The sequence below is a fragment of the Aulonocara sp. 'chitande type north' Nkhata Bay genome, linkage group LG7 (assembly GCF_057382095.1).
Source record: "Aulonocara sp. 'chitande type north' Nkhata Bay isolate Kocher_YH1m ecotype deep benthic linkage group LG7, A_spYH_male_GT1.1, whole genome shotgun sequence".
Classification (NCBI taxonomy): Eukaryota; Metazoa; Chordata; class Actinopteri; order Cichliformes; family Cichlidae; genus Aulonocara; species Aulonocara sp. 'chitande type north' Nkhata Bay.
Genome location: NC_141350.1, coordinates 19955796 through 19981302, shown reverse-complemented (window position 1 = coordinate 19981302; position 25507 = coordinate 19955796). Strand labels below are relative to the sequence as shown.

The 25507-nt window shown below is 38.2% G+C and overlaps 2 protein-coding genes and 1 long non-coding RNA gene across 4 annotated transcripts in view; 2 read left to right on the top strand and 1 right to left on the bottom strand.

Annotated features, from left to right (window-relative positions):
• Positions 1 to 14493, top strand: part of LOC147325031 (forkhead box protein P4-like) — a 35205-nt gene extending 20712 nt beyond the window's left edge. Inside the window, exons 2-17 of one of the 2 annotated variants that reach the window (XM_086299307.1) lie at positions 1710 to 1836; positions 2457 to 2614; positions 4914 to 5018; positions 6143 to 6223; positions 6669 to 6780; positions 7025 to 7202; positions 7653 to 7757; positions 8444 to 8531; positions 9492 to 9623; positions 10359 to 10542; positions 10634 to 10704; positions 11931 to 12032; positions 12140 to 12261; positions 13248 to 13317; positions 13402 to 13532; positions 13623 to 14493. In XM_086299307.1, coding sequence (XP_086155433.1) covers positions 2462 to 2614; positions 4914 to 5018; positions 6143 to 6223; positions 6669 to 6780; positions 7025 to 7202; positions 7653 to 7757; positions 8444 to 8531; positions 9492 to 9623; positions 10359 to 10542; positions 10634 to 10704; positions 11931 to 12032; positions 12140 to 12261; positions 13248 to 13317; positions 13402 to 13532; positions 13623 to 13752 — 1764 coding nt within the window. In that variant the 5' untranslated portion in view covers positions 1710 to 1836; positions 2457 to 2461 and the 3' untranslated portion in view covers positions 13753 to 14493. Of the gene's footprint in view, positions 1 to 1709; positions 1837 to 1986; positions 2615 to 4913; positions 5019 to 6142; positions 6224 to 6668; positions 6781 to 7024; positions 7203 to 7652; positions 7758 to 8443; positions 8532 to 9491; positions 9624 to 10358; positions 10543 to 10633; positions 10705 to 11930; positions 12033 to 12139; positions 12262 to 13247; positions 13318 to 13401; positions 13533 to 13622 lie in introns of those variants that run through there. The other variant, XM_086299305.1, reaches the window with a different exon arrangement.
• Positions 2134 to 4945, bottom strand: LOC147325032 (uncharacterized). The gene is made up of 3 exons (XR_015130256.1): positions 4834 to 4945; positions 3398 to 3468; positions 2134 to 2801 (listed from the first exon to the last, which is right to left on the bottom strand). It is a non-coding gene; the product is annotated as an uncharacterized LOC147325032 (long non-coding RNA).
• A 2137-nt stretch (positions 14494 to 16630) lies between the features above and the next one.
• Positions 16631 to 23122, top strand: LOC147325030 (uncharacterized). The gene is made up of 4 exons (XM_086302397.1): positions 16631 to 16757; positions 17272 to 17361; positions 17617 to 17853; positions 21952 to 23122. The coding sequence occupies exons 1-4, from the start codon at positions 16697 to 16699 to the stop codon at positions 22221 to 22223; spliced, it is 660 nt and encodes a 219-aa protein (XP_086158523.1). The 5' UTR covers positions 16631 to 16696; the 3' UTR covers positions 22224 to 23122.
• The last annotated feature ends 2385 nt before the right edge of the window (positions 23123 to 25507 follow it).

Below are 25507 nucleotides of genomic sequence, written 5' to 3'. Positions count from 1 at the left end.
TACTCTGTGGTGTTGCTCTGATTGCCAAAGTCATCCTGTCTTCCCTCTCCCAGAAAATCAACTTGAGGTTTCTCTATCTCAGGAACCCCGGTCTTGTTTGGAGGAACAGCAACGAGCACAACGACTGGTTTGTGAACCGAGTCCTTGGCTCAGGTGGAGCCACAATGCCGTCTGCAGGACACGTAGAGGAATAAAATGAGGGGACCTCATCACATTATGAGCCTTAGTGCATCACAGTGGGTTGGTTGCTGAACTGAAAGAGAGTCACACACAATCAAGGCTAGGACACCACCACCCTTTAGGTTTCCAGTCTCCAGTTGTGAAAGAGTGAAACAGTAAAAGAGTTTAGAAAAACAAAAACAAATAAAAGAACTCGTTTCAAATCCCTAAATGATTTTATAATGAAACAGAACAAGCTGGAGGCAGAACAAATATAAGATGTGAATACACACGACACTAGTAGTATTTAATGATGTATTGACTTTTAATTCCATGGTGTTTTCCAACTGTTATTATATCCATATTGTGATTTTGATACTTAATTGCTTGTAAGGTGTCCTTGAGTGTCTTGAAAGGTGCCTATATATAAAAAACACATTATTACCTTTTTCATCCAAATTGGAAGGCAGGTAAATATTAATCCAGTAGGTGGCAGAAAGTTACCTTGGTAACAATATACACAAGTCAGTCATTACCTGCTATGAAGTCTAATCTTGTACTTTTTGTGAAGATGTACAAGTCCATTTCCCTCAGCTGTTACTTCTGTGAATATACACGATGTAAAAGGCTTCTTTTTAACACGTTTTATTGTGCATTATTGCTATAAATATTTTTTAAGCTAACACATTAATTCTTTGTCTGGATTATTTGAGGGGAAACTAAAGGTTTCTGAGCCTTTCCTTGCGATCCCTCATACCAACAAGAGATAAATTACAAGGACGTGGCTGTCTGGCCTTTAGTCCTCACCCTCGTCGAGGACGTTTATATGATAAAGGTGGCACGCTGAGAGTAAACATTTTTTTAAAATAAATCCATAATGATTGTGCAGAACTGTCTTCCACAAAGTTTATTTTGTCTCAGACATGTCGAGAGTTATTCAAAGTGTTATTTGTCAGTTTGTCAGCTGCGTGTCTGCACTCTAGGGTATACTGCATTCATCAGCAGGCTAAATTAAACACTTCTATTTGTTTTTATGTACTGCTGTGTTTTGTTTTGTTTTTTAAAATTTTCAAATGTGCAGATGCAACTGTAAATAGCTCTTTGATAAGAGTTTGACAGTTGTGTGGTTAGAGAGCCCTTTTTTCAGACGTCTTAGATACTGAATATCTAAATAAAGTAAAACTATACTTGTCTTCTCTAAGAAATGTAAAAAGGACTCTTTGTTTTTCATTTAAGGCAATAAATGATGTGTGTTAGGGGGCGTTTTGCTTATTGCACTGTGCACATCTATGAATATCTCAAAGAAAAATAGTGTCAGGATTAAAAAAAAACAGGTAGCTGGGAAGCACAACGCTGTGTGTGCTGTATGCACTAATGTGAATAATACATGTTCTATAAATGTTTGTATTCTTACAATGTAAATGACATTAATCAATTCAAATTTTAAGAGGAGATTTTTTACATTGCAGGAGACTTTTGCCGGCACTTTTATGTTTTAAATATATTTGTAGCGCCGGCTGATTTTATAATATTGTTTTTCCTGCTCACAGTGCTGTGACTCCTCCCCTCGAGGTAGTCACACAACTCCATCAGTTATCTCTCATCCACACTCCAAACTGCCTAGTTGAAGACACCAACTCTTCTTGGCTGCTCTGAATTCAGCTGTTCACCTTAACGGTACGAAGCTTTTGTTCGTTTTCAGTAGGAGAGCTTAGATTGTACTTCCTGTGCATTTCAGGACTTTATATGAAAACTTAAAGTCATGTTTTATGTAACAGGATATGTGTTTAAACTATTGTTAGGGAGCTTTTTATTAGCTTTGCCTTTGTGCAGTGGTAAGATATGTTGACTAATTTTCTTTAATGCCTATACATGTTATAATCTATAGATCGATTTTCTGGATACATCCAGTTACAATCAATCATTCTGACTTTTGATGGTATTAAATGATTAAATCTTACAGGGTATTATCGTTTAAATGTTAGGAAGTCAATAACAGGTCAAAAAAAGCATGCACTGATGTTTTTTATGATTGGCATTCATTAAAATTGTTGAAATCTTTACTTGAAAGTCAAAAATGTATCTATATTTTTTTTGTCAGCAGTCCTCTAAATATTATCTGCAGCATATTTCAGCCTATTTTAGGCCTTCCTTGAAACATTTTATTTTTGTTTTGGTTGTAAGAATATTTTTTAATTAGATTTTCTTTGTCCTGTCTTTGAGATTTTCTTTTTTTCAAATAGCAGTAGAAGTTTGCAGCTTACATCTTTGATAACCAGCTTCTTTTATGATGTTAGTTGAGATGCCAGAGTCCCCTCTCAGTCCCACAACAGCCCGTCAAAACCCAGCCAGCAGCCTCCTCAGTCACACAGACAGTAGTGGAGGGGAAAGAGTCGCTAATGGGAACGCTGGCACTCTGAGTGGCGACGACTGGCAGACTCTTCAGCATAAACAGGTACGTGTGTGTCCTGCTACTCCTTCATCGTGCCCCTCATCCTCCTTTTCTTCATCCTTCAGCTCTTTCCTCTCCTTCATAAGTGGAAAACAGAACACTCTTCCTCAAACAGATGTCAAGAGAGAAATACCCCATGGCCTCATATTGGATATCCTCTGGCAGGACACGAAACCCAGAGCTCACGGCTCTGTTGACAGTGACAAAGATTTCATATGAGATCTGAGGGGAGCGGGGAGTTGACACACAGAATTCTTGTTTGTCCTTCATTATTAGCTTGTGAGTCAGAGCCAGGGAGGAATAATTGTGCACAGACCTAGGTCAAACAGATGCAAGTGAACGGCAAATAAGCATGGCTCAACACAATTTTATGGTTGTCTCTTGCAATTCCATCCCTGGTAATCTTAATCTAAGGGATCAATGAAACAACTGAGATAATTAGCGGCCAGCAACAGCGCTTCCTCCAGTCCGTCCTGTCATCTTGTCACTTTTGTTCTGTTCTATTCTCCTAATTCACTTTCTAAATCTGGACTTCAACTGCATGGTGTTAATATTTAAAGATCCTATTTTTTGGTGGGGGGGGTATTTTCAGCTGACATAATAACTTTACCCTTTACCCAGATTCTGGTCTTCAGAATTTAATAATGACTTGTGATATGAATTTTTTTTTTTCAATCTGAAAACCCTAAAAATATTACAAATAAGGACTATTCATGTAGAAAACTGTTTTTTTTCCTTTGATAATAAAAGGCAGGGACCTTCATCTTCAATGCATTTCTTTCTTACCTGTATCCAGGCTGCACGCAGCAAATGGATGCACGGTGATTTGTAAAGTGCGATAATGAAGCCAGCTGCACCTACATGCAAAAGAACATTCGGGGAGAACAAAAAAAGTTTGACACATATATTTGTCAGTCTTGTCTTAACCCTTGTATGGTGTTCGGGTCTGTGAGACCCGTGTTCAGTTTTCTTCAAAAGAAAAATTAAACAATTAATTATTTTTTCACGTGTAAATGTGTTGTGTCTTTCCACTCACTCCACTTGATTATAACTGATTTATTTATAACATTTTATATAAAAGAAAAACGAGAAGCACATTAATTCATAAATGTGATCTAACAAAGGTAAAGGGAAAAAATTAACCATGTTTGCTGTTCATATGTCTTGTAATTGGGATGAAGTAAACATCTGTTGAGTAATTTAACATAAAATTGTTTGATAGTGTTAATTTGGAAAGCCAAAACTCTAGCGGGTCCACCAGACCCATGAACACTGGCTGAGTAACAAAAATACGAACACCACACAAGGGTTAAACTTTTATATTTTTAAAAACGTGGCATAACCACCGTGTGGTTTGTGTTTTTTTGGGGTGTGGTAGTTGAACTTTTTTAAAGCTTATTTTTTTCTTTGCTAATTTTGGTAAAGCGTCTTTGTCCTCCCCCTGGTTTTTGAGAAAGTATGTCTACATAATCTTGATGGTTGATTTAACTTCTGCCAATCAACCAGTAAATTAAAAGGCCAGCTGTTTCAGCACTAAATAAGACCACTGCACCTCCTTCCTTCCTTGTTCTTCATGTAATGCCTATTGCTCTTAACTTTCTCAGTCTGGTTGAACACAGGGGGCAACATCTCAATGGACTGATGGGTGGAAAAATTACAAACTTGAAGTCCTTGGTGCATTCTTTCATTACATCCTGCAGGCTGCTGAGATATTACTTCAATATGACAGCTTTACCAAACCCAAAGAACAGCTTTAGTCTTTATATAACGGTTGATGTTTTATATATAGATAAGGAAACCACATACTGCAAAATTCAAATAAATTATATTTTCCCCAACAATCATTTAGTAGCACCTTTTTTATGTGTTGTTTGTAATACAACATGTGGAATATGCATGTTGTTGTTTCTTAATGCAGTCATGGTAATTGCTGTAGGCTCTGTGTGACTACAAAGGGAGACAATAGCCTTGTTATTTGTCACCCTATCAGTGACAGCGCAGATCAGTTATTATTCTGGGAGTGTTTGCCTTTATTAATACCCATACACTTCTATTAGGAGCCACAACAAGCTTGAAATTGTGTTGCTAATTAACTGGTCAGCCTATCTCCAGTCTCATTTTGGGTCAGTGACACAATCCAGCATGATGATGTTCACAAAAGGTTGACAACACTGTTGTGTAATTGGAAAGATTCCCATTTGATGGTTATTACTGTTTATCACCTGACACTCTGTCTCAGTTATTGTTTTGACTGCACTCCTGACTGTCCTTTAAAATGTTGTCCTTCCTCTTCTTCTTTGAGGTCTTTCTTGCTATGATGGCCCCTCAGCAGATTCAGCAGTTTCTGGCTCCCAGCCAGCTGCAGGCTCTGATCCACCAGAAGCAGCAAGCCCTTCTGCTTCATCAGGTATTTGCACAGTTAACATATATACATGTCAGGGTGGTGGTGTTTGATAAACATGACTTACATAACACAGCAAAGTTTGTAAATTGGCTACTATATTTGTTTATTTATTATTTGCATATACATATAATTATTATGATTGTTGTTAACTTAGCCTAGTTTACTAGCTAAGAGAAGTGACTTAGCTAGCAAGCGTTAAAAAACGACAAAACTCTTATCAATGGGAATTTATGACAATGAGAATACATTGTGGTTATAAGGTTAGATATTTGAGTTAATGTTACTGCAAAATGATTTAGACTGAGGCCGTGATTAACATGAGCTTAATGCTATCAAGGTGAGCTAATTTGTAAGCTAGTCATTCCAAAGCAAACTGGTGTTTCAAAGTCAACCAATCAACCAATATGTATAATAATAATAATAATAATAATAATAATAATAATAATAATAATAATAATAATAATAATAATACAATAACACAGCAGCTTACTAAATGTTATAATACATATTTAACATTAGATAAAGTGCAAAAGTGCTAGTGCTAGCACATTATGACTTATACTAGGAGAACCAAAAGGTATAATTATTAAAAACGCTTCTGGATTTTAACTCAACCTTTTCACTTACCTAGACTTTCTCCACTAAGGTTTAACTCCATCTCATTAAAGAGAATGTATTAATTTTGGCTTAGTACCATCATATCACCAAGATGTCAGTATTTAAAATGGCAATGTTAGCCTATGACCCCTTTCTTCTGTGGTTTCTGTTGTTGTTGCTTTGTTGTTATTTATTCTCCTCTTGTAGCAGGGAAACAACAAAGAATCATGATTTTTATAAAGAGTTTGCCTGGATTAAAGTGTTTTAATGCTTAAGCACGCAGTCTTTGAACAGGTTTAATATCAGACAGCCTATACCCAGCTAGTGTGTCTGTAAATCTCTATCTTCAGTAAAAAAAAACTTTTTGTCATTGTTTCCACCTTCTGTAATATACCAAATACTGAAATTGTACCACACACCTAAGATTGGCAACCATGAGGCAGCCTAAAATAAATAAAACAAACAAACATTTCTGCCAGTAGCAGTTATAAGTGTCTAAATGATCGTGATAATGCTACATTTTTTGATAGCATCACCTGAAAGAGTTCTACAAGAAGCAGCAACAACAGATTCAGCTGCTTCAGCAACAGTCCAGTAAGAAAATCAAAGAGGTAAGAGTCTCAGGCTACAATATTACACACCTATATATTTTTGGAGGATATCCTATTGTTGAAGATTGATACACATATAAAAAATAAATATTTATTACTTTTCCTTTCTCTGGTTGTAGAGATTAAAGTGAAATAATGAATGGATTTGGGCTTTTATTTTAAAAGAATTTTGACATCTGAGCTTGAACAGAAATAGTATGTGGATTTGGCCTTTTATTTTAAAATCATTTCAGCAACTGATAAAGTCATTAAACGTTATCATTAAATGGTGATATCACCTGACTTAAAATTACGCTCTTCCAGCCTTAAAAGCCCAGAATCGATATCTAAACATCTACCAGATGTGACCCTTAATGGACTGACTGGTCTCACTCTGGTATGGCAAAAGAGAGTGAGGGCAGTGTTTACTACCTCAGTAGAAATGCTTTCTTTCCCCATCCTCCAGCTCTCCTCTCCCCAGCTCGTCTTCCAGCAGCTCATCCAACTCCAGCAGCAGCAACAGCAGCAGCTCCTCCGGGCGCACAGACCAGCGCTGTCCTCTCCCGCTCTCTCTCCAGGTCACTCCTCTTTACATCTATTTCCAAAAGTTATACATTAAAAAAAAGTTTCTTCAAATCAACTCTTTCATTTTGTGCATACTATGTGTTTTAAGTCATCATTTCGAGATTGAAGGAACAGCAGGGGCTCTGTATAATTAATGTACACTGAATAACAAATGCTACATCGCTAGAAAAATACACCACAGCTACTTTGCTATTTGCAGCAGTATTGATAGACTTTGTGTTTTCAATCATCTTTTAGCTTGTCTCAGCCCTGCAAAGATGCAGCAAGTATGGAAAGAGCTCACAATTGGAATGACTGAAGATAAAACCACAATAAAAGAGAATCGAGAATCTTCCGCTGGCAAAATAATGTCAGCAAAAGTCCCAGGGAGACAAGCCGATGACCAGCAGTCTGCCTGTCCTCACAGAGCTGAGAGGTAAGAGCCGTCTGTTCTCGCTGTAAGCAGCAGGAGGGCTCAGGTGACACTGCCTTTTTTCTGTTAACATCAAAGACTTGTCATCTGTAGACATTTTTTTTTCTCTCAAGGTGCGGGTGAGGAGATGTTTGCTTTTGAGACTTCACTTTTAATTCCCCTTGGGGACAATGTATTTTGTATTGTTTGTTTGCTTTGTGTTCTGCCACCTGAAGTGGATCAGCAAAGAAAAAGTTTACGTAACTGCAGTACACGTCCCGAATCAAAAGTAAATAGTTATCCTGTTTTTTGTGCTTTTTTTTTGTCAGTGCTCCCTGCCACCTCTCTCCTGTCATTTCTGCTACCTGAAAAGAAAACAAAACACTCTTATATCTGTTTTATTGCTGTTTTGTTGTTTGCCTGCTGTGGTTTCTTTAATCTTGACAGGCCCTTCTCTCCCTCTCTCTCGATCAGCACTGTTAAAGGTGATCACGCTGCCAAACACGCCCTCTTCGGTCACGGCGTGTGTAATTGGCCCGGTTGTGAGTCAGTCTGTGAAAACTTCAGCCAGTTTATCAAGTAGGTTTAAACAATCTTCACACTTTTAATTTTTGACATATAGCAGTGAAAACAAAGCAGCAGAATAACTGACATCTCTTAACCTCATCTTCAGATACTAATGGATAATATGTGAATTATGTAATCACATTTTTTTTAATGAAATGGATTACATTTGAAAAGACATAATTAGGTAATAGCTCCACTGTTATGGATTTGCTTTTTTCATTTTGATTACTTCTTTCAAACTTTACAATTTTAAAATTATGATATTGATCAGCTTACAGTTAAATATGTTAAATATTATGTTAGTTATGTTACTTTGTGAAAAACAAAAAATCTGGTTATTTAAAACTAAAATTAGAAATTAACACGATTTTATTGTTTGTGTTGCTTGTTTGTTTGTTTACTGTTCACTCAAAACCAAAACGAACATTGAGACATGAGAATAACAATATAAATAAACTTAAACTTTCTTTCTGCAAATATTGTAAAATCCTTTACTTCATAACCACACAGCTGATTTGAGTTTGATTTATTTTTGTTTAGATACTTACTGTTGTTGTTATAGCCCTTAACATTCACTTCATCATCAGTGTGGGTCTAAATGTTGTTTTATCCACAGTATTTGATAAGAGATAAAAGATTCTTCCTCTACTTCTACATTTAAAAAAAATCTCCTAACATATTTGCTCTATTTGTTTCAGGCACATAAGCAGTGAACACACTCTGGATGACAGAAGTACAGCCCAGTGCAGAGTCCAGATGCAGGTGGTTCAGCAGCTTGACCTTCAGGTAGGGACTCTTAACTTATAAGTATCACTGACAGAAAAGGAAGCAGCGATGCTTGAATTATGTCCGATTTATTGAAACTTGCACAGTGTTAAGATGTTCTCAAGGTCAACATTGATTTTATCATTTTATGTGCAATTTCCAACTGAGGTCTACAAACCAGAAGCACGAGTGTTCATAAATCCAGACTTAAAGTAGAGGAGCTAGAGCCTTTTCAGCAGTGTTTCAGCTGCCCACGTCTCTGTTGAAACTTATTGAAACTACTTATTCTTGCTTTCAGTTCTAGTTGAGCAGAGAACCCTAGCTTTTATACTTAATTGATTGTATTTGATGGTTTTTAGTATGTATTTGGTGACTGTTACGGATAAATGTGCATTTTGTATAACCTGTGCACTTTGGTGAGCTGAGTTCTTTTAAAATGTGCTGTAGGAATAAACTTTGACTTGACTTTCATAGCGTTCTTTCGGTGCTTCGCACGTTACAATAACCTCTAAATTGTTATGGATCATGTGGGGGATTAGTTGCTACGTCATCAAAATGTGTAATATTCTATAGACTGAATGATGAACTGAGATGATGATACAGTCATAATTTAAAACATGGGTGATACCTGATATTATGCATGAGATAAGAGGATTTTTCTGTATACTTTATATATGCCCAACCCAACCAAGAAAAAAAAGTTTATATTTGGAGCAAGGCTTGTCTGCAGTCACTTCAAACAAGAAACACTTGATTAATTTCTCCAATGCTCGACTATCTAGAAACCTTTCTGTTTATGCTAAATCCTCATGCAACATTCAGCCCCTGCTGTGCTTTTCCTGGTGTTTGACACAGAACGAACGCTTTCTTCCAGAGATCTGTCAGGTTCACAGCCTTCCATTTCAATAACCTCTGTCTGGTGATTACAATGTGACACCATCCACTACAATTTCCGCTTCCTTTCTTCATCTCCACTTACAGCTCTGCAAAGAACGGCAGCGTCTGCAGGCAATGATGGCTCACCTGCATCTGCCATCTTTAGAAGCTCAATCGCTCTCGGCGCCTGCACAGTCGCCACAGTCCAACACGGCTGCTGACCCGTGCGGCCCGCAGGTAGGCAGCGTTCAGTAATAGCTGCGCGAACAACACAGGTCGAGTAAATGAGCCGTGATATTTACGGCGTTACGGGGGGGGAAACTCCAAATATGTGGAGAAAACAGCACATCTGGCTTCACCCTCATCTCTTCTAGCGCTGATGAAGATACTGCCAGGCTGTAATTGACTTGTTGAACTTTTACAGTTGAATGAGTTGCAAAAGCAAGCTGACATTTCCTTAGGAACAAAAAAATCCCCAAAACACAGCACTGAGGCAATGCTATGTGTGATGAGGGTCCTGGTAAGAAATATTTTATCAAATTGAAACACAAATTCATTTTTTGAAAAAGTTTACAAAGCACCTTTTGACTATGGCTCTAATTTGATCTTTGCTCTTTTACTTTGCGGAGCCCTCGGTGCTTTTTCAAAGCGAGGACGCTAAATGTACAGAGCGCTTCCTCTCCTCTCTGTGTCCAGCTGTTGGCACAGACGTGCTGTGATAATGTGGGAGCTAATCATTTGTTAATCTTGCAAATATTGCGCCATAATCACAACACCCACCAAACAATTTCACCCTATAATTAACAATAATTGGCTTCCTCCTTATTGTGACATTAGAGGAATCACCTCTGAAGAGGCAAATCCAATCGCTCCGTTACGCCCTGTTATGAATCTCCCACTCTGTTTTGTTTCCCTGTCAGAGTGTTCGCTGCTCTCGATCCTTTGTTAACTTCATGCTTTTGTCACTCTCAGCTCACTTCAGTCACCAACAGCTTACCCTCGCTGAGACCATCAGACCCAGCCCAGGTGTCCCCTCGACCTCTAGATCCTGTTGGCACTCCATCCCAGGGGTGTGAGAAAGAGTTCCCCTCTCACACGTCAGGCGTTGGGCCAATCAGACGTCGTAATCACCCTCTGGTCTACTCGCTGTCTTCAGGTGACGTGTAACCTGGCCACTTGACACACAGCAGCTCATTCCAGATTTTTCACTTTGCTTTTTCTTTATTCTGCTTTTTTTCTTGTTTCAGAAAATGAATATGAGCTTTACAAAAACACTGATCTCAGACCACCTTTCACCTATGCCACACTGATTCGACAGGTATGACAGGTTTTTTTAAACTTTCTATTCGCCTTCTTTTATTTTGTATTTGCTGGTCCCGTATTAATGGATAAACAACGTTTTCATGGAATCTCTATGTTGCATATTGATTTGAATAACTTGATTCAAGTGATACAATTTTCAATCCGTGTTTGAAGTTTTTATCAAGTTAAATATGCATGTTTTCCTGTTGTTTTAGTAGTCAGCTGGTTTTAGAGCGTGAATATGGAAAAACTGACATGAGGTCTTTTTACAACTGATTAATAAGTAAAAATAGTTTACACATGACTCACTAGTTAACTGTAAGACAGAATAATGTTATAGAAAAGAATAAAACATTTAATTTTCAATATTTTTATCCACCTGACATCAAAAAAATGTGCTTGTTTGTGTTTTTTCTTTTTATATCTTTTATATATTTAACCTCGGTTTGTATATGTAAGTTTAGAAATTTTGTTTTGTTTGTTTGTGTGTGTGTGTAAAAGATTGTATTAGGTTGATGTTTGTATATTAAATGTCATATATGTGTATGTAGTTAACCAATGCATTTACATTTTTGATGTCTCGTGTGGAGTCGCAGTGTGTTATATGTTGTTTTGCTGTAACTACGTCGATAAAATAAGTGTGAAGAAGAATCATTAACTGAGTAAAAAAAACAGGATAGAAATGATTAAGCACAATAAAAAATACAATAAAGTAAGTAAATAAAAAGAAGGAAGTAATTGCCTACTTCAATTAAGAGTCCAATTAAAGGTCGGTTTTACATTTCTGTTTGGAGCTTGGAGTGTAAAAGTTCCCTCACCAAAGGCATTGCGTCCTGCGCTTTGGAGCAACTAACAGACTCATGCCAGAGAATCCGAGCAGTCATACAAGCTCATACTTTGTAACCACGTGAGACATCTAATAGATCACAGGGTGCTTCAAAAACATCTGGAAGCAGTAAATGTCAGGAGTCTCCTTCTGGTCCAGATACATGCTCACCTGCAGGGTTGTGAAATATCTGTAATTGATTTTTTTTTAAACATTTTCGTAGCATTAAAGCGTGAATCTTGATAGAAAAACATGCATCTGTTTCTATTATAGCATTATTTTTGCAGAATTGGCGATTCCTTAAATTTAAACAAACACAAAAGCCGTATCTTTGTTCCTTGCCTTCGATAAACTAGTGAAGGCTTTAATTTGATCCTGTATTGTGCTACAGTGTATTATTTCCTTTCCATCTACAGGCTATCATGGAAACATCAGACATGCAACTAACCCTCAACGAGATATACAACTGGTTCACAAGGACATTTGCTTATTTCCGACGCAACGCCGCCACTTGGAAGGTATTCCACCTGCAGATGATTAACTCTGTATCCCACTGTGTGTCATACCCGATGCATGCTGCATGCATTCAGAAATATCTTCCTCACTCTGATTTCATCTGGATCAGAATGCGGTTCGACACAACTTGAGCCTGCACAAGTGTTTCGTGCGCGTGGAGAATGTGAAAGGTGCGGTGTGGACTGTGGATGAGGTGGAATACCAGAGGAGGCGATCCCAGAAGATCACAGGGTACAGTAGATCCTCCTAGTTTATCGCAGTGCCGCCATCAGGGTATCTGTACATATTTCATAAATATAATGATAATTAATTACACAATAATCAAAATATCACATTTTAATCACAAAACACAGCTTTAGCATGAGTAACCACAAACTTCTGCTGTTTGTAAATTCACAAATTTATATTCAACCTTATGGTCTACAGTGCTAAGTATCATCTATATTATAAAAACCAAAAGGAAAGGTTTAGTTTCCTTATTTTAACCCTTGTATGGTGTTCGGGTCTGTGAGACCCGTGTTCAGTTTTCTTCAAAAGAAAAATTAAACAATTAATTATTTTTTCACGTGTAAATGTGTTGTGTCTTTCCACTCACTCCACTTGATTATAACTGATTTATTTATAACATTTTATATAAAAGAAAAACGAGAAGCACATTAATTCATAAATGTGATCTAACAAAGGTAAAGGGAAAAAATTAACCATGTTTGCTGTTCATATGTCTTGTAATTGGGATGAAGTAAACATCTGTTGAGTAATTTAACATAAAATTGTTTGATAGTGTTAATTTGGAAAGCCAAAACTCTAGCGGGTCCACCAGACCCATGAACACTGGCTGAGTAACAAAAATACAAACACCACACAAGGGTTAAAGACAGACATCTCTGCAGGTGATTTATTTAAAACAGCTGAAAATTGCTGTGAAATATAAGGCGCAATATTAATGGAGACAAAAGTTACATTTTTAGCATTTCCAGGAATCACGGCTTTGAAATTTAAGTTGAAATCAATCCATAAATTCCAATCTGATCGCTCTCCTATATCACTCAAATCCGACGATGTTGACTTTGAAAAAATTCTCAAAAATCTTTAGAATATGGATAAACGTGGTTGGAAAATTCAAAATTCCATTCAGTAGAGGCCCTTTACTCTTATTCATTTGTTAAATACATTATGAATTTTCATTGCTGTTATCTGTTATTTTCTATTATCTGCAGAAATCCATCACTGATGAAAAGTATTTCCTCCAGTGCAGGTTATGGAACCCTAATGAATTCTGGCTTGCAGGTGAGCCAATGCATTCTCAACGCAGGAGTGCTTACAGGTTGGGGGCGTGGCCACGCTTTCATTTATGCTCACTTTTCTTTTCAGACCGCACTGGCAGAGGCGTCACTGCCAGGACTCAAGAAAGACAACGTAAGAGGAAATTCAAAGAGTGAAATACAAAGGAGCAGCATGGCTGACAGCCACAGAAACCAAAACTTCTCTCCTCGTGTCCAGACGTGAGTTTAGCTTTGATATAAAATTCGCTCCAAAAAAATTTAGCGACATAACTCTGAAGTTTGATGTCTTTTCTATTTAACCTCTTACAGGCCGCTTTTCCTTGAAGACAAAGAGCTGAAGGTGAATGACCAAGGATGTCTGATACAGACAGTGAAACCAGTCAGTCTGCAGCCAGACATGAGTGAAAATGATGGAGGGCATTTGTTTGACCTTGAATGACTCTTTGATTGTTAAGAAAAGCAGTAAAATCAGCATTAAAACTATTTAGAATATTTTCTATTCATCAGCAAATGTAATAAAGTAAATTTAGCTTTGAGACAGATTATAGCAGCCTCAATTTCTCCTCAATTTCAGTCAAACAGCAAAAGAAAGCAGAATATAGTGCCACTTGTGGTCTCTGTGCTGGGAATACTTTTATCAAATATTTAAATATTGGACTATATATCTTAATAACAGTTATTATTCAAATATCAAACAGACATGTAACAAGTTGAGCATTTAAAGGTGACCGAGATTAGTCGCATTTCTTAGGATAATAGTATTTTTTGTTTGTTTGTTTGTTTTGTTTGACTTTCTAACGGACATCTTGCCAAGAAAATGGCAACAATTTAGAACAATTTGTGATTTTTCACCAAAAGCAACCCGTACGCTTTTGTATTAATTATTTATGATGATAGAAAATGTTTGTTGATAATGTTTGTTAATAGTTTGTGTCTCAAAGACACTTTTAAATAACTGAAAAGCATTCGTTGTGCACTGTTTCTTCTGTTTTCTCTGTTGTGATTATTGATAGAAAATATGGGATTTTCACAGGTCAGTTGTTTTTTTTTAAATGAGGGTCTGTATACTGAAATAAAGGTTCTGTTTTTGTTATTGAGAACACGGTCTGTATAATGTGTGTAAAGATGTGTCAGTCTGTAGGCTTGTGTCCAACATTTAACAATAAAAATATATATAATAGTTTAATGTTGTATTTATAAGGCTGTGCAACATTATGCTTTTTCCTTCAGTTATCAACTTGCATACTTAAAAATGTAACACCCATGCGTCGGGTATTTTTAATGCTGATTTATACAAAGTTTAAAAAAAGGCAAATTTGTAGTGTCATGTTTGGATTTGTTTGACATGGTGCATGTACTTGTAACCTAAACACTGTGAGGTTTCTCCAAACCATTGTTTCAAAAAATGGCTGCAGCCCCTGTCAGTACAACCATAACATTTTAACATTACACTTTAATTTTTACATAAATTTCACAGTACTGCTAACTGTTTCAAAATTAGATAAAGCTAATTAAATTTCCATAAAGACAGTAAAATAACTTCTGCATTCACTTTCATCATGCTACCATACCCTGAAATAAGTGTTTTCTATATTACTATATGAATATATTATATTATATTTCTAAAGATCACCGATAAGAGGTCTCAGCTACAATCCCTGTTAAATTATTAGAAATTAAAATAATAAAATAAACACTCCCAACATTGTGTCATCAACTGATACACACCCTGAAGTGAAGCTGTGACTGTAGACTTCACAACCAAACACAGAACAAAAGGTTTTTCAGCTCCCTGTTTTGACTATTGTCAGTAATTGTCTTTGCTGATAACATGTTAGCTTTAGGTTTGCTGTTCCTTCTCAGGTCTTGCTTTGATTTGCTGTCAGCCTATTAGATGACATTTTCTTCTGATTGCCTCCGTGCCGTGTGCGTACTGACTGAAAGTTAGCATGGTGCTAGACAACTTCAACAGCTTCACTTATGTGTTGCTTTGATGTGCCATATACTCACTGCGAGGCGGGCCAGTCAGCATGTTTTTTAATGTAGCACTTTTGACAGCACTTAATCAACAGCCCCTCCAAAAAGGCCGGTCTCTGTTCATCTTCTCATCAGTGGGTAATAATGATGCTGCCGCACATGTGCTCGTTCTGTTCGCGACGTTCTCTTCTGCGGGAAAAACAATATCTCCACATGCAAAGATTTAAATGTATTTAAACTACTTATTACTGATTTCATCTTTTAAATCCAACGATGCAATGATGTGGCAAATCTTTACATACCAGAAACTGTCAAGCTCAATTTTCAAGTCAAGTTTAAGCAATTTGTTTTTATTTTAGTCTAAATTGATCTTGTGAGCCAGAAATGTAAAATCTTTGGAATGTCTGAATTTTAAAAAGTTTTCTTTTGGTGTGAAAAGAAAAAGTAAAAGGATATTCTCAAAATGAATCTAATTAACCATCTCTTAACAAATAAGTTAAACAGCTGAAAAAAAAAAATCACCATTCAGAAATGATGCCAGACATTTACACACTGATTTTACACACTGATTGCATCTAAAGTCATTAAAAAGAAACTTAACGTCATAAAAATGTTCTGAGCAGGTTCTTGGCTTAACCACCTTATTGGTAATTATTAAAACCCCTGGTCCTGATGAAATGAATGATTCGAGATTAAAAAAGAAAAACAAAGCTGGCAGCTTTAACGCTCTGTTTCTCCACAGAAGCTCTTAGGATTAAAACAAGCATGTCAGGCTCAGGACTGAATGTTGGCTCGTCAATGACAAATGTTGACTTTTTACTCTGTTCTTTTTACATTTTAAGGTATTTGAACAATTGTGAAAGGCAAACAGTAATGCACAAAACAGGAAAATATCCTGCTTTATGGCACACATAAAAATATGACTTTTCTTGAAATTAGTGGCATCTTCTCATCTCACATGGGAAATATTACTATGTTATGCATACTAAAAGCTAGACAGCAGACAACTTTTATCGGTTTGGCTTGTGTGAGAAAGAGGGAAGAGAACATACACAATATTCAGCTGACACACTCATGGGGTATGTGTCTCCATTGTGTTAGGTGACTAAAAGCAGAACAGAGAAAGCAACTTGAAGTCACTCAGCAAGGCCTCGGCCTTCTTTGTGCTCTGTGATCAGCAATGTTTGGCACAGCCGCTCTGTTGGGAAGGGGATTGTTATTAACTCACAACAAAACACACACACAAAGAGCACAGCTAAAAGCCTCCTGAGCGGTGACTCATGTCGGCATGTTGGGTGTTGGTGGAGGTTTCCTGACCCTTTGGTGTGGACAGAAGCCAGAGGGTGAAGGAGGAGATCGAGTGAACAAAGCGTAAGAAGGATCCTGAGCAGTCATGTACACCAGACATGTTACCAGGAGAGCACTTATCTGTGGATGGGGAGGAGCAAAAAACAAGCCAGACTAAAGGTAAGTGCAGATGATGTGATGTAAAAACAAATAATTCCAGTAACTTAGAGTTATGTTAATAGGATTAAGGACGGATTATTTGATGGACATTGACAAAAGTCTCGCTCTTTTTCCTAATTAGCATATGTAAACAATGGTGTCATTTTTAAGAAATCACGAGAAATGGGTGGGTGTGAGGGTGGAGGTGCAAGATTTTATAGGTTTTCTCAACCAATACAGAAACAAGGACCAACATTTGGTTCCTCTGTTCACTATTTGTAAGGATTTCTATTTTTCCGTATTTAAAGGTTTTAGTGTTTCTCCACAACAAAATGGGCAAAGGGTCAAAAGCTTTTTGGACACAATAAAGCAACATGGGACAGCAATAAGAGCTCGCAACTTAAGAGGTTTCCATTATATTTGTTAAATATCGCAATATTCTGGCAAATATATAAGAGCTGAGTGCATTCACGATAGAGCTTCTTGCCTTTTTACCAACTCAACATCTAACTTGTCTTTCTTTTTGTGTCTCAAGGTAGCACGTCTCTAAAATCAGCCCAGGAAATCCTTTCAGTGGGTGACCCTGTTAGCAGAGGAAATACCATCACCACTGATCTTATCAGCTGTAAGTGGAAACAAAGAGACCTGCGAAGCATTATTAATACAGTTACAAAAATTTATTGTTACTCTGACTGATCAGGTTATTTAGAAGGTGTAAACTAAGAAATTTCCTCTTTAATTCACATTGTAATTAATCATTGAAATACTTAATCAAATTATAACTAATGATAAAGACAGACATATAACAACATGTGCCAGAAAACTGTTTCATCCGGCATTTAGTTGCAACAATCTCACGAGCTGATCCTTCCATTTCCAGCTCAGCCTCTGCCTGCTGTTTCTCCACCAGCAGAGGCCTCACAGGAGGCAGCAGCATTTAAGAAACGTACATATGACCACCAGCAGAAGCCCGAGTGTCCACGGTGTGGCCTCACAGCTCCAGATGACAGACTGCCGGGCTCCAGGTTGTCAGTGCACAGCGGCAGCAGGAGCAGTAAAAGGAGAAAGGAGACAGGTGCTGCGGCTGGATCACACCAAACTGCGGCTACACCTGCTGGTAAGTTCTACAGTATGACTTGATTTACATAATGTAAAGAACAATGACGATGTGAACAGAAAGTACAAACTGTAATGTTTATTTTGATGCACACAGTAAGCAATTTTAATACGCTAGCAGATCAATGTTCCTTTCCAAGACAAGGCAAGTTCTGTATTTCGGGACTAAGACAATAATAACTGTGATATTAACATACACAATATCAAAAGTTATTACACAGTAAAAATATTCTTTTTTTTTTCTATATTACTGCTTCTATATGGTTATATTGTGACATCTGTCTGTTCTCACTTTTAATCTGAGGAATTGATTAAGCTAATAAACTGAGAACATACAGTTAAGTCAGGAAGAGTTTGATAGACACAATATACAGGGTGGGCCATTTATGGATACACCGTAATAACATGGGAATGGTTGGTGATATTAAAGTCCTGTTTGTGGCACATTAGTATATGTGAGGGGGCAAACTCCCCAAGATGGGTGGTGACCATGGTGGCCATTTAGAAGTCGGCCATCTTGGATACAACTTTTGTTTTTTCAATAGGGAGAGGGCCATGTGACACATCAAACTTATTGGTAATGTCACAAGAAAAACAATGGTGTGCTTGGTTTCAACGTAACTTTATTCTTTCATGAGTTATTTACAAGTTTCTGACCACTTATAAAATGTGTTCAATGTGCTGCCCATTGTGTTGGATTGTCAATGCAACCCTCTTCTCCCACTCTTCACACACTGATAGCAACACCGCAGGAGAAATGCCAGCACAGGCATCCAGTATCCGTAGTTTCAGGTGCTGCACGTCTCGTATCTTCACACCATAGACAATTGCCTTCAGATGACCCCAAAGATAAAAGTCTAAGGAGGTCAGATCGGGAGACCTTGGGGGCCATTCAACTGACCCACGACGACCAATCCACTTTCCAGGAAACTGTTCATCTAGGAATGCTCGGACCTAGCACCCATAATGTGGTGGTGCATCATCTTGCTGGAAAACCTCAGGGAACGTGCCAGCTTCAGTGCATAAAGAGGGAAACACATCATCATGTAGCAATTTCAAATATCCAGTGGCCTTTAGGCTTCCATTGATGAAGAATGGACCCACTATCGTTGTACCCCATATACCACACCAAACCATCACTTTTGTTGTTCCAACAGTCTTGGAGGGATCCATCCAATGTGGGTTAGTGTCAGACCAATAGCGGTGGTTTTGTTTGTTAACTTCACCATTCACATAAAAGTTTGCCTCATCACTGAACAAAATCTTCTGCGTGAACTGAGGGTCCTGTTCCAATTTTTGTTTTGCCCATTCTGCAAATTCTGTGCGCCGATCTGGGTCATCCTTGTTGAGATGCTGCAGTAGCTGGAGTTTGTAAGGGTGCCATTTGTGAGTAGTTAATATCCGCCGAAGGGATGTTCGACTAATGCCACTCTCAGTGACATGCGGCGAGTGCTACGCTGTGGGCTCTTGCTGAATGAAGCCACTGATGTTTCTTCATTAGTGACAGTTTTCTTGCGTCCACATTTTGGCAAATCCAACACTGAACCAGTTTCACGAAACTTAGCAAGCAGTTTGCTAACTGTAGCATGGGAGATGGGTGGTCTCGTAGGGTGTCTTGCATTGAAATCTGCTGCAATGACCCGGTTACTGCGTTCACCAGATATCAACACAATTTCGATCCGCTCCTCCTCTTCGACATGTCAATGGCTGCGAACAAAGAGAAACTTGTAAATAACTCATGAAAGAATAAAGTTACATTGAAACCAAGCACACCATTGTTTTTCTTGTGACATTACCAATAAGTTTGATGTGTCACATGGCCCTCTTCCTATTGAAAAAACAAAAGTTGTTTCCAAGATGGCCGGCTTCTAAATGGCCACCATGGTCACCACCCATCTTGAGGAGTTTGCCCTCACATATACTAATGTGCCACAAACAGGACTTTAATATCACCAACCATTCCCATGTTATTACGGTGTATCCATATAAATGGCCCACCCTGTATATAAACTTTATTTACTTACCTACTTACTATTACCAAGTGAGTATTCACTCACCCATCCAAATGATTAAATTCACCTGTAACCCTCCATGGTCACAGGAAGTGTTGGTCAAGTTACTTGAAAATAGTAATTAGTTACTGATTACTTCTCCCAGAAAGTGATCCCCTTACTTTACTGATTACTTATTTTCTAAAGTAATTAGTTACTTTATTACTCAGTTACTTTTTAAAAACATGATACGCAACCTGAATACTTTATAGACCTTTCAGTCCAGTTCTATTTGTTTCTGCATAATCCATCATATAAAATGTAATCAAATGAAAAAGTCTGTTTTTAAAACTTGTTTTATTAGTTTTAATCTTTTAACTTTATGCATATTACATCAAGCAAAAATTAAATTATACAAAACATCCTTTGACTGGAAGAAACTTGTTTAACATTTAAACCTATTTTCTGTATATTCCAGCATCTAAAATAAAATAATTTTTTGTGTTTACACTCATTCTTTCAAATAGATGCAAGTAAAACACAGCAGAAAATAAATAAAATCAAAGATTCAGCAGCACTAAGTCTATTTTCACCTGTTTAGCAGGAGTGGGGCCAGTGGAGGTTTGCCAGGTGCTACAACAGTCATGTCAGTGGGAGGATCCGGGGCTTTCTCTATGAATTTCACATTCAGCGTGCTAGGTGCTTGCTCAGATTTGAAGTTTAATTTTTCGCTGCAGAAAGAGGTTTTCTTCCCACGTGTACAGCCGACGATAATGTTTTTGTCATTTTTTTGACAAAAGCATTTTTGCTTACATAAGTAAGAGTAATCTAATTAGTTTTTTGCAATAATAATACTTTGCTCATTACTTGAAAAAAGTAATCAGACTCCCAGTCTCTGGTCACAGGTGTATAAAGTCAAACAGCTAGGTATGCAGACTGCGTCTACAAACATTTGTGAAAGAATGGCTCGCTCTAAGAAGCTCTTAATGTTTAAGCACCTTTGTTTGGGATGATTTAAGAGTGGAGCCAGGCCTTCTCATCCAGCATCAGTGTCTGACCTCACAAATACAGTGAAGAACGAAAGAATGGCCCAAAATTCCCATAAACCCTCTCCTAAACCTTGTGGACAGCCTTCCCAGTGGAGTTGAAGCTGTTATAGCTGCAAAGGGTGGGCCTACATCACATTAAACCCTATGGTTGAAGAAAGGGATGGCAGTCAGGTTCATATGTGTGTGAAGGCAGCTGAGTGAATACTTTTGGCAATATAGCTTACATTCAAATGAGTTACCAAAGAAGATAAAAGTGACTCTTTCTATACAAATTTAGCTGTTTCAAGTTTTGCTGAAAGGCTTTGAAGCTGCACTTTCTCTTGTTTTCTCCAAGTGTGCAATGGGCCACTCCTTGTTTATCATTGTGTTCATGTTGTTATCTCTATGAAGTTACTCATTAAATCAATACAGTAGCCACAGATAATGCTCTGTTTTCATCTACGCACAAGTATTACCGTGAGTTATAGGTGGGGGGTGTATAATTCGGGCGGCTAAGCAGGAAAACGCTCAACCCCACTCCCCAGGGAATTCTGCCGCCTCCTTTTCATTTATTTCCTTCAGTAAACAGGATAAAACAGCTTGATTTGCATGATATCACATGCTATCCAGTCCGTGTGAGGATGAAAACATTAGCTTCGTAACAATACAACTGTTGGGATCGCGAGAGACGCCCTGTAACCCACTGGTGGGGTTAATGTATGCAATTTCATCTGCACCTAATTTAGGAAGCGGCACAATTATCATGTGACAGCTCCTTCCTAGTTGTTGTTCATCACTGGAAGCCCTCTGCGGCCTTTTTTATTTTCCCATGAGGACTGAACAAAGCTCTGTGATTAAGTAAACACAATCACACTTGATCATTGCAGCACAATAGTTTATCTTTCAACTTTCAGCTGCCACTGCAAACAAACATGTGAGAGATTAATTTAGGGTTAATAGAGTCGTTAATCCCAGTTTGTGATGGGATGCGGCAAGCTCTTAGAACACAACATGTTTGACCTCACGTGATGAACGTTGCTGAATCTGTTTTGTGTCTGATTTTGCGTGTGTTCTTTGCAGACACGTGCTTTCACCTGCTGCTGGCGTGCCTGTGGTGCCACTGCTCCGTGCTGCTCCTGGGTCTCCTGGAGGCTTGCTCATCATGCCTTCACGCCCTCTGCTCCTCCTGCTGCCACGCGTGCACCCGCTGCTGTTCAGCCGTTCAGGAGGTTCCCATGGAGGAGCTCACCTGCCACGCCCACTGCCACTCCGTCTTGTTCGAGTCCTGCTGCGAGCCAACCGAGTGTCTCGAGTTTTGTCTGGAGTGTTGCGAAATCTGCCATCGCAGCTAGGACACTAAAGACTGTGGGCCAATAAGAGAAAGTAACACTAATGTTGGATTTATTAGTATACTGATGTTGGTTTTGATTAACTATCATTTTATTAACCGTGATGTAAACAGATGAGTAAATGTGAGATGTGATGAGTCAATATTTTTTCTCTGATTTGATGCTGCTTGTCTTAAGCGAATGAAATGTTCTTGGTATGCCAGATAAAAAAACAAAACAACGACAACAGTTGTGCAATTGGGAAAAAACAACAGTAAAAATGGGTTTCTTCGTGATATATTAGAAGTTGAATCAATGAAAAAGACCCAAGAGTCCTTTAGCTTAGGCTGGCATAAAGACTGAAATTTAGGGGACACCAGCATGGCTGCTGGCCACATTTAAAAGGGAACTCCTTCAACGACTTTGTACAGATCTTGGAGACTACCACTGCCGGTGTTGGAGTTGTAACTAATGCAATACATTACACATAACCTTTCCTTAAAGCTGCATTACTTTTATGTTGCCTAGTCCTTGCTGTAGGAAGTAATGTGTTACACTAGTCGTTACATTACTCTCCTAATTCTTTGTAAAATGACATGACGCATGTTGCAACATAACGACAAGTTAACAATATAAACCGCACACTAACACAAACACACCAACACCAATCCTAATAAGGACCGAGATACAACAACAGAAAGCAAAGTTGAAAACCAGCCCAAAGGACACTTCAGAGCGATCCCCGAAGCGAGTCTGTTTTAGAAACATGAACAGGTAGAAAGAAGTCTTTAACATCCTGCTGGGTTTTTTTTTTTGCTAGCTTTGTGTTAACATCCGGTCTGCAGCAGGTTGCAAAGACCTGAAGTTCTTGTATCAATATTTTTGCTGCTGTTTCTGTCCTGAACTCAGTTTGCATGTCCCTAATGCTCTTATCCTTTCTTGAAATAAAAATAAAATCCATGTTCATATCTCCACTCCTCAAAGTTGTAGACTACTCCACCATTTTGACCTCCTGCACCCAAAATGAAATTGACTGTAGCACTAGTTCAGATAACTGAAGGACATTTGTAATGCAAGTAACAACATCATTTTAACTGTAATATAATAGCTTAATATTGGTACTGAGAACTGCAATGTCATTACAGTAAGCAGTTACTGACCTGTTAGCTACTACTAGCACAGCATAATATAATTTCTGACCAAACTTGGTCGACGGCACAGGTCATGAAATTAAAATGACAGAATGCCTGATTCGCTTTGAGAGACGGCGCTTCTTTCCAAAGAAACTGTACAGTGTTAGTCCGACAGTGTTATAGCAGCGCAAACCACAAGGGCTCACCAAATTCTACAATATGAGATGAGGAAATAGTTAGCTTAGCTTGGGAGAGGGACTGCTATCTTTGCTCTATCTGAGACATATCCAACACACACCCTCAACCAAATGTATGGCAGCAATTCATTGCATGTAGACACGGTCAACGCAAAGTTCAAGCCTAGCATCAGAGTAAGGAACAGAGGTGATTTGAGTGGCTTTGAACTTGGCATGGTTCTTAATGCCAAAAGATCTTGTATTACTGCTGATTTACTGTGATTTTTCCCATGCAACCACTTCTACAATTTAGAAAATTATCTGAAAAAGAGAAAATCTCCATTTGCTGTTTGTGCGTTGTGAAAAACGTGAAAAATGGCCACACTGCTTTAAGTTGATGGGAAGGAAACAGGAACTTGTTAACTCCTTGTTACAACAAAGGTATGCAAAAGAGCATCTTTGAATACATAACACGTTGAACCTTAATCACATCAGCGGCAGAAAACCCCTTCTGTCAGCTAAGAGCAATAAACTAAGGGTGCAAATCACAAGAGCTCATCAAATTCTACAATAGAAGAGAGTGGACAATGTAAAAGTATTGCCTGGTCTGGTGAGTGTTAATATGGATCAAAATCTCTAAGGAATGTTTCAAACACCTTATTGAATCTGCATGTTGTAGAATTAAGCCAAGGGAGATGGGTCCAACTAGTCCAGCCGGGTAGTCGGAAGCTGTGGCTAATAAAGTGTCCAGTAACAAGTAAACTAATGAAGCTCATGCGCAAGTTCAGATAGATCTATGGCCTCACATTTGTCCGCTCCCAGGTGCTGTCAGCTTAATCTAAGCTTATCACTTCCACTTTCCCACACTGTCAAACTGTTTGTGTCATCACTGGTCTAGTCCAATCAACTTCTCCCTAGGTTAATAGCACTTAAATATAGTCCATCTCTTTGGTAATATGTCAAACTACTGCTATGCATCTCACTTCACTGCAAGCCTACTGATTTAAAAAAAAAAACTGACTAGCTTAGTTATTTATCTTGAGTGGTTTGTGCACAACAGATTACAACATTAGAATTTATTACAAAAAACCTTCAAGGCCTTTCCTCAGTTAGCCAGCAGAAAACAGTGGGGAACACAATAATCTAATAATGTGATTCCTACTACACAAATGGTCTCTTTTTCATAAACACAAACTGCACAAAAAGACTCACACTGCACTGTGCGCAAACAGAGTATTCAAGATTCAGGCTTTATTCCACAGAAATGCTTTTTGTTTGTACATGAAGTTCCATTTAATGACGTTGACCCAGCAAGACCCTGAATGAGAGGGGTCTATCTCTTTGCAAGGTTTCTAATGTTAAAAGATTGCAGGCTTGACTTCTCCCTGAAAAGCTCTGTGCAGCTGAGGAACAGGGCGACGCAAAAATTGTCAGCTCTTTCTTGGCTCCCTTTTCATATTTGTCATATGAAGCACTTAGAACATAAAAGGATGCTTATTGTCTCCAGATCTCTAAAGATCTAAGCAGGCTCTTTTAAAGTGGTAGTACGAGATGACAGCAGAGAGGCAAAGTAAACAGCCAAAAATAAAACAAAGTGGCGATAAAGACAACGCTGTCAATCTGTCCGGGCGAGCCAAGAGGCTCATTTAAATCATGTTAGAGCAAGTAAATCGCATTTAAGTATCTCTTTTGCCCACAGCACATTTGGATTCTGTTCGTGACAAGAAACAGTGGTGACGTCTAATTTAGAGCATGGCGAGTACACAGCATCAGATAAACACCCTGGCTTGTTCCACTTGTCCCCCTTGATTTGTTATACCCTTTACCCACAGCTGATGCCTCCTTCCACACAGAAACCGCTCATATTGTCAGATTGCCGCATACGTTGGGCTTCTGCCACACAGAAACAAAGTGTTGAGAATGGATCTATGCAGAGTGCCATGAACCGCTGGTCAAATTATCTGTTACTGTGAATTGTCAATTAACAGAAGCAAAAAAA